Source organism: Piliocolobus tephrosceles, chromosome 15 (assembly GCF_002776525.5).
Source record: "Piliocolobus tephrosceles isolate RC106 chromosome 15, ASM277652v3, whole genome shotgun sequence".
Taxonomy (NCBI): domain Eukaryota; kingdom Metazoa; phylum Chordata; class Mammalia; order Primates; family Cercopithecidae; genus Piliocolobus; species Piliocolobus tephrosceles.
Genome location: NC_045448.1, coordinates 19821308 through 19835011, shown reverse-complemented (window position 1 = coordinate 19835011; position 13704 = coordinate 19821308). Strand labels below are relative to the sequence as shown.

General features: G+C 49.7%; 3 protein-coding genes across 4 annotated transcripts in view; 1 reads left to right on the top strand and 2 right to left on the bottom strand.

Moving 5' to 3' along the window:
• The window catches only part of LOC113223686 (intraflagellar transport protein 172 homolog), a 43934-nt gene extending 41599 nt beyond the window's left edge, over window positions 1–2335 (bottom strand). The window contains exon 1 of one of the 2 annotated variants that reach the window (XM_026453072.1): window positions 2149–2335. In XM_026453072.1, the coding sequence (XP_026308857.1) occupies window positions 2149–2187 (39 nt within the window). In that variant the 5' untranslated portion in view covers window positions 2188–2335. The remainder of the gene's footprint in view (window positions 1–2148) is intronic. The other variant, XM_026453074.1, reaches the window with a different exon arrangement.
• Window positions 2336–4449: 2114 nt separating this feature from the next.
• Window positions 4450–7769, bottom strand: LOC113223690 (fibronectin type III domain-containing protein 4). Its single transcript, XM_026453081.2, has 7 exons — window positions 7472–7769; window positions 7149–7300; window positions 6954–7069; window positions 6534–6738; window positions 5993–6082; window positions 5242–5366; window positions 4450–5054 (listed from the first exon to the last, which is right to left on the bottom strand). Exons 2-7 carry the CDS (start codon window positions 7285–7287, stop codon window positions 5019–5021), a joined length of 711 nt encoding a protein of 236 aa, XP_026308866.1. The 5' UTR covers window positions 7288–7300; window positions 7472–7769; the 3' UTR covers window positions 4450–5018.
• A 1746-nt stretch (window positions 7770–9515) lies between these two features.
• On the top strand, window positions 9516–12071 carry LOC113223689 (glucokinase regulatory protein-like). The gene is made up of 7 exons (XM_026453080.2): window positions 9516–9593; window positions 9854–10009; window positions 10172–10240; window positions 10862–10930; window positions 11328–11401; window positions 11748–11814; window positions 11997–12071. Exons 1-7 carry the CDS (start codon window positions 9516–9518, stop codon window positions 12069–12071), a joined length of 588 nt encoding a protein of 195 aa, XP_026308865.2.
• The last annotated feature ends 1633 nt before the right edge of the window (window positions 12072–13704 follow it).

The following is a 13704-nucleotide window of genomic DNA, read 5'->3' as shown; positions in this document are numbered from 1 at the left end:
GCCTGACAAGCATAAACTGATTTTACCTCATAACACTGAGGTAGATGCTATTATCCCCCTTTTACAGATGGAGGAATGGAAGCCCAAAAAGATTAAGTAATTTGCCCAAGTTCACATACACCGTTTGTAAGTGGTAGGACCATGATTTATTTAATGAATTAATTTACTTTTTGAGGCAGAGTCTCGCTCTGTCACCCAGGCTGGAGTGTAGTGGTGTGATCTCGGCTCACTGCAATCTCTGCCTCCTGAGTTCAAGCGATTCTCCTGTCTCAGCCTCCCAAGTAGCTAGGATTACAGGCATGCACCACCACACCTAGCTAATTTTTGTATTTTTAGTAGAGGTGGGGTTTCACCATGTTGGCCAGGCTGGTCTCCAACCCCTGACCTCCGGTGATCCGCCTGCCTCGGCCTCCCAAAGTGCTTGGTTTACAGGCATGAACCACTACACCTGGCCTAGAACCATGATTTAAATCCATAAACCACAGTCCCAATTTCTTTATTAAGATGCCCTAGTACATATTACACATTCAGTTAAGGAACGTCTTATTTATTTTTGAGACAGAGTCTCGCTCTGTCACCCAGGCTGGAGTGCAGTGGTGTGATCACGTCTCACTGCAGCCTTGACCTCCTGGGCTCAGGAGATCCTCCCACCTCAGTGACCCCAGCAGCTGGGCCTACAGGTGCTTGCCACCACACGTGGCTATTTTTTTTTTTTTTTTTTGACATAGTGTCACTCCTGTCCCCCAGGCTAGAGTGCAGTGGCACGATCTCGGCTCACTGCAACCTCTGCCTCCCAGGTTCAAGCGATTCTCCTTCCTCAGCCTCCTGAGCAGCTGGGATTACAGGCAGGTGCCACCACACCCGGCTAATTTTTGTATTTTTAGTAGAGATAGGGTTTCATCATGTTGACCAGGCTGGACTCGAACTCCTGACCTCAGGTGATCCGCCCGCCTCGGCCTCCCAAAGTGCTGGGATTACAGGTGTGAGCCACTGCATCTGGTCAATATTTTTTTGTAGAGGTCCTGGACTCCTGGGCCCAAGCAATCCTCCCACCTTGGCCTCCCAAATTGCTGGGATTACAGGTGTGAGCCACTGTGCCTGGCCAGACATCTTATTCTTATTAGCTTTGTATTATTCAATCGTTTGAATTTTGAATGTCCTTTCCTCTTGTCTATCAATTTTTCACACTGCTTTTCAGTTTACAATGCTCTTTTGTGTATATTACTCTATATAACTCTTCCCCCAGTCCCCCAAAGTTGCCATTAGTACTCATGTTTTTCAAATGAAGAAGTTTGTGAGTGCTCCGAGACACTGTGTGATAAAGGCTAAAGTTAGAGATATCAGGTCATTTGTTTAAAGTAGTGGTGGGCAGCCTGGTCAACATGGGGAAACCTCGTCTCTACAAAAAACAAAAATAAAAGCAAGCAAACAAAGAAACAAAAATTACCCGGGCGTGCTACTTGGGAGGCTATGGCAGGAAAATCGCTTGAACCCGGGAGGCGGAGGTTGTAGTGAGATCACGCCAGCCTGGACTCCAGCCTGGGCGACAGAGCAAGACTCTGACTCAAATAATTAAATAAATAAAGTGGTGGTGGATCTGAAATAAGGACAAGGTAAGAAATTTTAAAAAGAAAATAAGAAAGAAGTGGTGGAGCTAGGACTTAAATTCTGCTGTGCTAACTCCAAAGCCTACCCTTTCTTCACCGTGTTTCAGGGCTCCTCACCTGGTGCCCAGCCTCTCCTGAATCAGAATACACGGTTCGGTCTTTGCACTCCCTCTTCAGGGCTTGCACCTAAGGCGTTTATTTAATTATGGGCAGATTCATACTCGCTGCTTACATGTGCACCTCTCCCTCTAATACGAGCCTCCTGAAGGCAGGGGAATAAGTCGGGTGGTTTGGTATTGTTTCGAGTTCCAGCACGGGGCCTGTACACAACTGATGTGAATGAAATGTAAGGAAAGCTACAAGTCCTCAGCGCTGCATCTCGTCTCCTGAACTCCGTATCGACAGGACAGGGTCCAGATCATCGCTATATCCTTTACAGCCTTCTGCACACAGTAGGAGCTCAACATCATTAAACTTCAGTTCCCCCACTTTTCTTGGAACACAAAGCGGAAGGGGGAGGGACTGGCACGCAACTCCTCACCTGAGGGCTCAGCAGGGTCCTCAGGTACTTCAACTTCATGACGCACACTTGTCTCTCAGATGCTACCAGACAGCTCCCGTGGTTACCTGGACAAACAGCCACGCAGTCGCAGCGACAGCCGTTGACGCTTATGCGACCGGAGCGCAACACGCGTCGCAAGGCCACACGTAGCTTTGCAGCGAAGCAAACAGAACGTGCGCAAGCGCGGCGAGATCTAGGGCGGGCCCTTGAGAGGGCTTGATGAATGCTCCCCTTGACCAATCCCGTCGCCGCATGCAAACTCAAGACCAAGCCCCGCCCACAAGCCTTCGGCCAGCCCTAGGTACTACGTCATAGCGGTCCGTCTCGCTCTTTGATGTACCTGGCTGTTGCTGAGTGCACTCTCTTTTAATCCTCACAACCCTGGAGGGAAGCAGGGCGGTTACCATGATAGGCCTTTTGCAGTTGACGGAATTGTACCCAAATAGGTTACATGACTTGCACGGAATCTCCAGGCTAATAACGCTAGGTAACGATGAATACTCAGTATGTGTCTGCCAGATACTGTGTAAAGTATTGTACGTGCATTTATGTCATTTAATCCCAAAACCGCCTTTTGAAGGGGATAGCGTTATTATTAGTCTCATTTTACATAACAGGAGACTCAGGGCACTTGCTCAAACTAACACAGCCAGCGAAGGACTTGGAACTGGGATTCAACCCAGAGTTAGTAGCTTTAAACAGCTTTTAGGTTCCTTCTCAACTCCAAGCTCGCTCTCTGCATGCCACGATACTATAACCTGTGACACTCCCATCCCAATAAATGACATTTCTTCTCAGAATCTGAGAGATGAGTGTTTTGGAACCAGCTGCCAAAGAAACGTAAGGTACCCTACTTCCAAATTGGGTAATGGTGGGTTAAAGACTGCTGTTTATATGGGAATGCTTTTATGGTTCAGTTTTTTGTTGTTTTGTTGTTGTTGTTGTTGTTGTTGTTGTTGTTGTTTTGAGAGGGAGTTTCGCTCTTGTTGCCCAGGCTGGAGTGCAATAGCGCGATCTTGGCTCACTGCAACCTCTGCCTCCCAGGTTCAAGCGATTTTCCTGCCTCAGCCTCCCAAGTAGCTGGGATTACAGGCATGCGCCACTATGCCCGACTAATTTTGTATTTTAGTAGAGACAGGGTTTCTCCATATTGGTCAGGCTGGTCTCTAGCTCCCAACCTCACATGATTCGCCCGCCTCAGCCTCCCAAAATGCTGGGATTACAGGCGTAAACCACCATTCCCGGCCTATGGTTCAGTTTTGAGGGCAGCCCTGACTTGGCTCACCCGACAGGTTGTCTTGTGACACCTGGGGTGAGTGGTTGGTTAAGTAGAAAAGGGACTGACCTGTTGATCTTTGTTTGGATTGGAGTCCCTTTCAGACTTTTTGGCCTATCTTCTAACATACCAGAGAGATTGAAAGGCAGAAAGGAGTTATTCGTAAGTCTGCTCTGAAATGATCCAAAGTTGGGAAGATCTGTAACTCTCCAGAAAGTGTAGCATATGCTCTCCAGACAGACTGTGGGTCCAGAAGCCTTTCCCAACAGTGGTTGCAAATGTCAACAGGTGTTTGTCTCATGGCTACCAACCAACCCTTAGAAAATAGGAAAGAGCAGAGGACAGCCCCTATTTTCACAGGAAACAAGTAGGCCTCAGAGCTCAAATAATAATTCTTTTGACAGGGGAGTCCCAACCCCTCAGTTTTATTTTCAGGATCCTCCTCTGGATATGGTGGCAGAGCATGAATATAAACTCATTTATGATTTACAGTTATTATTGACTTTGACTAAACAGAGACAGAGATGAAAGGGAACACAAAGGAGGGAAGAACAGACACAGGAACACATAGGATAGGAGCATGTGGTGCCAAGGAATCCATGAGTGTAGCTGTCCTTTCATTAGTCCCCAAGACACTGCTTAGTCCTTTTCTGACCATTAGCCCAGGGTTGATGGAGGAGTCAGGAGAATAAGTGCAGAGGAGCTGTGCTGTCAATGCAAGCAGTGAAGATAAAAAGGCTACTGCTCTCTCATATGATATGCCTTAGTTTTCAGTGGTACAGGAACTTATATCTTTCTCTTCTCTTTTTTCCCCTTCTCACCCAACAAAGCAAAATAATCTGGGGTTCTAGTTTTCTACACCTCTTCTTCCTGGCCCTATTCTAGGGTGGGGTATTATCACACCTTGCAATGCTCCTGTCAAGTAGGTGGTGGTGTAAGGGGCCCTTGGAGGGTCAGGAGAGAGACAAGGTGAAGAAATGTCTTCAGCATACTGTACAGTCAGCTCCAGTTTGTCCAAGAACCTTTATTGGAAAAATGTCCAAGGAGTGAGATCACTAGCAGCTGAAGGGGCTGCTAGGTGAGAGGGGGAGCACCTGAGGCTCCATGGAAGACATTGGAGTAGTGCAGTGCAGCATCTGCCTCTAGGCTCAGACAATTCCTTTTATTTGTTGGGGTAAGAGGAATACCCACAGAAAATGCGACCAGTCCCTCTCTGAGGCCCAGAGGCAAGATGTGGGGGCAGCTGGGGATGCTGAGAGTCCTGATACAGGTGAAATGGGGCCCCCATTTGGGACCTAATGGAGTAGGGTACAACAAGTGACTCTCCCCTGGACCGGGGGATGGAAGGAGATATCCCATCTGATATCCACTCCCCAGGTCCAGGGGCACAGACTCTTAACAGACCTACCTTCTGGCTCTGCTCACAGTGGAAAGAGGATGGGTACCAGGCCTGAGATTGTGGGAGTGTCATTACCCTCTGGGAGTCTCAGGCAGATCACCATCTTGGGCTCTCCCTGACCCCATCCCCATCCCCAGTTGTTAGTGCATCTCTCTTCTGGGTGTGTTTCTTCACTCAAACGTCGATGGTGTTGATAGATGGTGACTTTTTCTGTGAAAGAAAATGGCCTGTGTCTCAATTTCAGGAAGGTAATAGGTGCCACCCTTTCTCTCCAGCCTCCCCCATCCCAGGTCTTCCATTTTCCATCTTTTTTTGCCCCTCCTTGGCCTTCTTCCTTTCCCTGGCTGCCCCTCAGGGGCAGAATCACCCTTTCCGCCCTCACTGGCCCCCACATCACCTGTCTTGTCCCCACTGGCCTTCCCTGAGGACTCTGTTCCGGCCCCTTTCCCTTCTCCTTGGGATTGTTGTTGGAGTCATTGTCCTTGATGATGTCATACTGACGGCAGAACAGCCCAATTACAGCTGAAACACAATACAGTCTGAGCCTTCATCTCCACCTCCCGCCTCACAAGGAGATACCCACATAGCTTCTAGAAAATCCATGAAGAACATCCTGAACTCCTGGTGCCCATGCAGTCCTCCTCTCCGGGCTCTCAACAGCCTCCTCTCCCTCTCTTCAAAGTTCAAATCATCCCTCCTCAACTAATTAACTCCCCTCTCCACTCCACTTTTCTTTTGTCTCGATTTTTTTTTTTTTTTTTTTTTTTTTTTTTTTTTGAGACAGAGTCTCGCTCTGTCGCCCAGGCTGGAGTGCAATGGCGCAATTTCGGCTCACTCACTGCAACTTCCACCTCCTGAGTTCAAGCGATTCTTCTGCCTCAGCCTCCCAAGTAGCTGGGATTACAGGCGCCCTCCACCACACTCCACTAATTTTTGTATTTTTAGTAGAGACAGGTTTCACTATGTTGGCCAGGCTGGTCTTGAACTCCTGACCTCAGGTGATCTGCCTGCCTTGGCCTCCCAAAGTGCTGGGATTATAGGCATGAGCCACTGTGACTGGCCCATCTCTCACTTCTTTTTCTCCTGACAACCTTTGCCACCTCACACCTTTACTGAGTCCCTAGTCCCCTGTCTAGCTGCTTACTCACCAGCCCACATGAGCAACACCACCACAATGATGACCACTTCCCCAGTCTGCAGTGGCCGCTCTCCATCCAGACCCTCCACTGTGATGTCACCTGAGAAGGAAGAAGGCAGACTCCGGGTTACTGGGGAATAGCTATCTATGCAGACATATGCAGGATGGAGATGCTGGGGATTAGAGAGGGTAGACTCATCATAATATTGCCCTTGGAGTGTAGGGTAGCCCCTCCCTGGGAGGAAGCCATTGGTGGACAGGTGGTTAGCGACCAAAAAGCAGGATGGCTGCAGGTTTATTACGCACTCATGCAGGCTGCAGATGATGTGAAGTTGGGTAACAGGAAGCTTAAAAGCCCTTCCCCCGAAAAACTCAATAACAGCCTGTCTATACCCAGTCCCCTTCCCACCTGCTTTTCCTTCCTTTCCTGGCAGTGCAATGAATTAAATCATCCTATTCAACTCAGCTAGTCTGTTGCTTGTCTTAGGGAAATAAGTAAGAGGCTGCAAGCCAGGTGAGCAGCCAGAGAATCCAATAGCACAGACCCTCACCTGGGCTTGAGCTGTTTGAAGGTAGCCGGTCAGAACCCTTGAGAGTTCGGAAGTGCACCCGGGGCCCTGGGGGGCTCTCTCCCCGAAGGCCGATGCTCCTGACCTGCACTGTGTAGTCACTGTCTTCAGTCGGGCCCCAGAGGGCACAGGCCCGGGTGGTGGTGTTCACCTCCCGAATCACACGCTGCCCGGGGCCATTCTGCCGCTGCAGGGAGATGAGGGGAGAGGAGGACAGCCTCACCCCAGTGCCAGGCTACAAGGCTCAACCAGAGACTCTTCAACATCCAAGCACTCCGGGGGAGTAGCGTGAAAAGGGCAGCCTGAGCCAGGATACGGCAGCTTCCAGATCCCCCCACCTAAGTGAAGACATGTGCAGAAATCTAAGGACACAGGTTGGGGGAGCAGAAGGGTGATTCATACTTGCTGGGAAATGGAGTAGCCAATGACGATGTTGCCTTCTGGGACGTCCCAGGACACAGTGGCCGAGTTGGCTCTGAGGTGAGTGACCGTCACATTCACAGGAGAGGGAGGCCGGTCTGTGGGAGCCAGGGTGTTAACAGGTTTCACCCACTGACTATCTCTGGTTGCCCCTCAGCCCCGTTCCCCTTTACTTACCTGCTCGCACGAAGCCCAGGTCACAGCTGACCAGCAGGAGGACCGTGGGGCTTAGATATGGGGAAAGGGGCATCAGCGAGGCCATGTCCCCACCGAGTCCGCTGGGGGTGGGGGGTGCACTGTGGCATCCGCTTGACATCCAGGCGGGGCTCCTGGAGGTGGCAGGAGTTGTGGGGGGTCAAGGACTGCCCACAACGCACGGGGTGGGGGCAGCAGCTCTCCTAGGCTCCTCACAGCTCACAACAGCCCTATTTTCTCCGCGCCCTCCCACCCCCGCATTGCCCGGGCGCCCCCAGAGCGCGGTCAGCCCTGCCCACACCCACCTCCGCCGGTCCTCGCGGTTGGTCAGGCCTCCGGGGGCTGCTCGGTGCCCAGAGGCCGGCCCATCGCCCGACTCGGTGGCGCTGCCCCTACCCCATCCCGGCGCGGGCCCGGCGAGGCGGGTAGCGCGGGGCCGAGCGGGCGCGGGTCTGCGGAACCCCCAGTGCTCGGGTGGGCCGCGGAGTCTGTCCGGGAGCAGGGGGCGTTGCCCGGACGCTGGCTTGGGTCCCCGGTGCGGGAGGCAGTGCGGCGGCCTCCGCCCGCCCCTGCAGCGGGATGTGACCGTCCCGGAGAGCCAGCCGCCGCCTTCTGCAGCGCTGGCCCCGCTCGCTCCGCCGCAGCCCGGCCGGGACGCGCGGGCCCGCCCCGCCCAGCTGGGGTTCTCGCCGCCGTCATTCCTCTCCCGCCCCCTCACACCCGGTTCTCCCGGGGCTCCTCCCATGACCCTCCCAATGGCGCCTCTGGGGCCCCTGTCCCTTTTCCCTTCTCTCTCCCAGCTCAAGCGGACGAGCCGGCGGGGGCGTGGGGGGAGGCGCAGGTGCTAGGGTCTCCCGCACCTGGGAGATCCCCTTCCTCCCCGCGTGGAAGAGCCAAGTTGAGAGGAGGAATTCCACCTCCAGTGCCCGAGGGGCTAAGAGGAGAGGGGAGAGAGGGAGGGAGATAATAATTGCTTTAACGATCCCTTACTTGTAGACTGCGTCAGCATTTAAGTCTCTTTCCCATTCATAATCTGATTTAATTCCGTTCACTTTCTCATTCATTCTTTCATTTATTCAGCAAATATTTATTGACCATCTCCTGTGTGTCTGGCATTATGTTAAAACCTGGAGATACAGCGATTGTTAAGAGTGTTGGGCTTCTAGGGAGAATCAAAGCGCAAAGACCTATGGCTTTTTTAAAAAAAAATATTATTCCTTTCTTTTCTTTTTTTGTTTTTCTAAAGCTCTGCCACTTACGGTGTGATTTTGGAGAAACTGGTTTATTTGTGCCTCAGGTTTCCCACCTGTAAAGCAAAGCGTGTGAAATCTCACAGGGTTGTTGTGAGGCTCAAATGAGACAATGTTGGGGAAGGATCTTTATAAATCTCACAACACTGTGTGACTGGATGATGATGATTAATTTGCCCCAATCTGTTAGTTACTTCTTTGTTCAATAACGTGTAAGCCCTTACATTATTTCATGCTTTGGTTGAATTTGAAATCTGAATTGAGAACCTGGGTATGAGTCCCAATTTGTCCAGTTGTGTGATCTTAAGCAACCAACTCAACTACTCTGAGGCTGTTTCATCACCTGAAAAATGAGGATGTCAGTATTGACCAACATCTTAGTGTTGGTGTATCCAGTGAAATACTGTCTGTGAAAAGTGTGTTGTTCAGTGTAAATAAATGTTGGCTAACATTGTATTTAGGGCAGATCCTTTGGTTTCTAATTCTCAATGCAGTATTTCTGTTTCTGTGAGATTTTTTCCCGCTGTAATATCCAGTACAGTGTGTGCACACTTGGGGCTCGGAAGCTTCTGCTGCCTTCCTTTCTGAGAGGAGAGGATAAAATGGGATCAGCGGGACTGTGCGTGCTAAGCGTGTGATCAAGCCATGGGCCGGGTCCTCTGACTTCTGCTGACCTGGCGACCCTGATCTCTGGCCTCGGAGGACACTTGCCCAGGGATTCTCACTGCCATGGGTGTTGTCCTGCACTCCCAGGCTCCAGGTCCTCTGGAGAAGAGGGCATTGTCCCTGTAGGGCAAAAGTCCCGAGCCTCAGGTCTTCATCTTTAAGGGGCAAAGCAGAGACTTGGCGAGTCGGGGTGCATGCAAAGAGGAATCCCAGGAGTTTCCCTGGGGTTACCAGAGGGCTGGGGGCCTAGTGACCAGGAAAGGGTGGTGCAGGCAGTGGTACAGGGGGTGGTGGTCTGAGAGCCTAGGGTGCTTGGGTTAATCATCACTGTGGCTCAGATAAGGCCCTGCCAACTAGAAGCAGAGTCATTGTGACCAGAGGGGTTTGTGTGGCTGAAGAGGCAGGTGGAACAGTGTATCCACAGCACGGGACCATGCCAGGCACAAAACGGTTTCAACATGGTATTGAGACCCCGGAGCCTGGCAAGTGGGAGGGGAGACCCCTTCTTCATGTTGGCTTTCTGTGCTGATTCCTAGAATTATTTTTCATCCAGTCTTCCCTCCACCCTGGTTTCTGCTCACCTCTTCTTCCTTCCTGATGTTCTTTCCCTAATATGCCCAGAGTACTAAGTGCAAGCTGAGTTTCTAGTGTGGTGTGTGTGTCCGTGTGTGTGAGTCCCAACTCTGTGCCTGCTGCCACTCCCACCTCCAGCTTACAGGTGTGAATGAAGCTTTGGCTTCCTGCTCCATCCTTGTCCCCTCTTCCTTCTAGTTGTCTGGGTACGAGGCAGCTTTGCCAGTCACAGAGAAGTCAAACCCACTGACCCAGGACCTAGACAAAGCAGATGCTGAGGAAATTGTTCGACTGCTGGGACAATGTGATGCTGAGATCTTCCAGGAGGAGGGGCAAGCCCTGCCCACATACCAGGTAACCAAGACCCAAGACCTGGGCCCTGCACATAAACATGCCAACCCCAACCCCACCTCTGCTCTCCCTGACCATGGCTCCTAATATCAGAAACCCTGAGGCCCCCTCCACCATCCAGCGTCCTCCTGTTTTTGGCTTCTCATTCCTGCCTGTTCCCCACAGAGACTCTACAGTGAATCCATTCTGACCACCATGGTACAGGTGGCTGGGAAAGTTCAGGAAGTGCTGAAGGTACTAACCTTCCTTGTGTTCCCTGCCTAAACTTTCCTGTTCCCATCTTTCTCTTTTTATTGTCTCTATTTCTCACTTTGATAGATCTCATTCTCCTTTCTCCCTTTTGGAAATCCTCCCTTTTGGATGCTTATTTTCATCTTATGAATAAATAATAATAACTCATCTGCTTAATACTTTATAATTGACAATCTACTTTCACACCTATTACCCTCACAAAAGCCTGTGAAATTGATATGACTTCTGTTTGTTTTTGTCAGATGAAAAAACAAAGATTTAGAAAGGATGATCATTGTAGCTTGCTCAAATACACTCAGCTAATAATTGCTGGATAATGCTGCTTTTATTATTTACTTTTATTTAGATGACAAAGCTGCTTTCAGTTCTTTCTAGAATAAGTAAGGATTTGAACAACTAGTGGAGCAAGATGTGGGAGTGAAACTGGTTTCTCTAATCCAGTGTTCTTTTTGCTACATTACGCTGCATGTATTTGTTCAGTTTTGTGATGAGAGGAGGGATAAGGAGTCTTTCCAATTCCTCTTGCATTACTGACAAAAAAAAGAATATTCTTCCTCCAACCTGAGCCAGGCCCTGGTGATATATGCCTCTTTCCTTCTTCAGGAGCCGGATAGGGGGCTGATGGTGCTGAGTGGAGGGGGTACCTCTGGCCGGATGGCATTCCTCATGTCGGTGAGCACCCTGGTCCCCAGTTTTCTTCCCCCTCCACTTCTGGAGGTGACCCTCAGAAGCACAAAGATCATCATAACTAAGCTCCCAGGTGGCCCCTCACTAGACTTGGACTCCAAGCCTGGCTTGCTCTCTCTTCCAAAAGCTGGATGGCACCATGAAGTCCCATTTCTTCTGGGCCCATCTGAGTCCCGCCAGTATGTTGTCAATGTCTCTACATCCCATGCACCACCAAGTAATCATCTCCAAGTAGCAGCCTTAAGTGCCAGATTCCATGTAGGACTGGGTTAAGCACTGGTCTAAGAGAATCATTATGTAGTCTCTGCCCTCTAGGAGTTGAAAATCCAAGATAATTGTTTCTTCTCTGTCATTACCTCTTTACATCCTCACCCCCTTACAGGTGTCCTTTAATCAGCTGATGAGAGGTCTGGAACAGAAATCTCTTTACACCTACCTCATTGCAGGGGGTGACAGGTAAGCCAAGTTAGCCTATGAATATTTTGTTTGACTTAAATAGTATTTCTTAGAAACTGGGTTTGAATGCCTTTACACAGAGATTGTGTCCAGCTTGCCTTAGTCCCCACCATTCCTTATTCCCTCACACTTGGCCCACTTCACATACTTATGTTGCCTGACTGGCTGTTGTAGGTATTTGAGTTTTTCAACTCTACAGAGTGTCTATCATGGTGCCCAACAAACTGTGGGTGCTCATTCAACGACAGTTTTCCCTTTATTCCCATCTCTTAATGTAGCCTGCCCTAATAAACCATAGGCTTCTGCTTCCCAACCAGTGCCACTGACCTTGAGTCTGTCCTCTTAGGTCTGTGGTGGCCTCTAGGGAGGGGACAGAAGATAGTGCCTTACACGGGATTGAGGAACTGAAGAAGGTCTGTGCTTTTCACTGATATTGACCAGAGACCTCTATCTTCTCATGGGGACATAAAAGCCCCAGCATTCAGCCAAAGCCTATTTCCTCCCTCCCCTGTTCCTGGCCCTGATATCCTCACACTGTAGGTTTGTGCCCTGGAATCCTCCCAGTTACAGTGCCTTGTCCATCCTCGTCTCCTAGGTGGCTGCTGGGAAGAAGAGGGTGATTGTTATTGGCATTTCTGTGGGACTCTCTGTGAGTAGAAAGATGGATTGAGCGGATCAATTTTAGAGAGAGGAAGTGAGTGGGAATGGAATAGCATGGAAGATAGATCAATGAGATGGGTGCTAGAAAGCAGGAAGTTTGCTCAAAGAATTTTGGTTTTAGTTTCACTAACTTGGATGGAGTCATGTGAATGTGGGAAGATGGGGAAGGGATTCTATTTCAGAATAACTGTGTATCAATCAATCAGCAACCAAGATAGGTGGACTAGTCCAGGGCTAAGCAAACTATACTGGCTGGCCAATGCAGCCAGCTGCCTGTTTTTAAAGTTTGTTTGTTTGTTTGTTTGTTTGTTTGTTTTTGAGATGGAGTCTCGGTGTGTCACCCAGGCTGGAGTGCAATGGCATGATTTTGGCTCACTGTAACCTCCGCCTCCAGGATTCAAGCAATTCTCCTGCCTCAGCCTCCCAAAAAGCTGGGATTACAAGTGCCCACCACCATGTCCGGCTAATTTTTGCATTTGTAGTAGAGACAGGGTTTCACCATGTTGGCCAGGCTGGTCTCAAACTCCTGACACGAGGTGATCCATCCGCCTCACTCAGCCTCTCAAAGTGCTGGGATTACAGGCATGAGCCACCGCACTGGGCCCTAAAATAAAGGTTAGTTTAGTTTAGTTTTGTTTTGTTTTTGTTGTTGTTGTTTTTTGAGGTGGAGTCTCCCTCTGTCTCCCAGGCTGGAGTGCGGTGGCATAATCTCCGCTCACTGCAGCCTCCTCTTCCCAGGTTCAAGCAATTCTCCTGCCTCAGTCTCCCCAGTAACTGGCACAAGCCATCATGCCCGGCTAGTTTTGTATTTTTAGGTCATGGGTTACCAGGTCACTAGTCAGAATTCCCAAGGCAATGATTTAGTGGGCTCAGCTGTCTCTAGAAATATGCAAAAAGTGCAGGATAGGCCACCAGTTACCTGACAGATGTTCATTTTTCCTTTGGGACAGGTTAATTCTTTTTAATTTGAGACAGAGTCTCACTCTGTCGCCCAGGTTGGAGTGCAGTGGCGCGATCTCGGCTCCCTGCAACCTCCGCCTCTTGGGTTCAAGTGATTCTCGTGCCTCAAGTAGCTGGCACTACAGGTGTGCGCCACCATGCCCAGCTAACTTTTGTATTTTTAGTAGAGATAGGGTTTCCTCATGTTGGCCAGGCTGGTCTCAAACTCCTGACCTCAAGTCATCTGCTTGCCTCGACTTCCCAAAGTGCTGGGATTACAGGTATGAGCCATTGTGCCTGGCTGGGACATGTTAATTCTTGATACCAAAGTCATCATCATTGTTCAAAAGCTTTTACAGCACCTTTTAATTTTTTTTTTTTTTTGCAAGTTTACTATGCTGAATTCATTGCAGATAACTTTATGTGCATATAGTCCCTGCTTGCCAATGAATTATAATCCAGCACAAGTACCGATAATAATTACAGAAATAATAATCAGTGTGTGTATGTGTACTCTTTGCAATTTAGAGCTTTGTGTGGGCTTTGGGAACTCTGGATGCCAGTCTAGCTCTGCTGTGTGGTGCAAGAAAGCAAGCAATTTTGCATCTCTGGTTCTCCGTTTTCTCATACACCACCTGCCCACCCTCCATGGGCAGAATCAGGGCCCTGAAGGGTTGCTCTGGAGAGATGTGGTCTCTTATTCG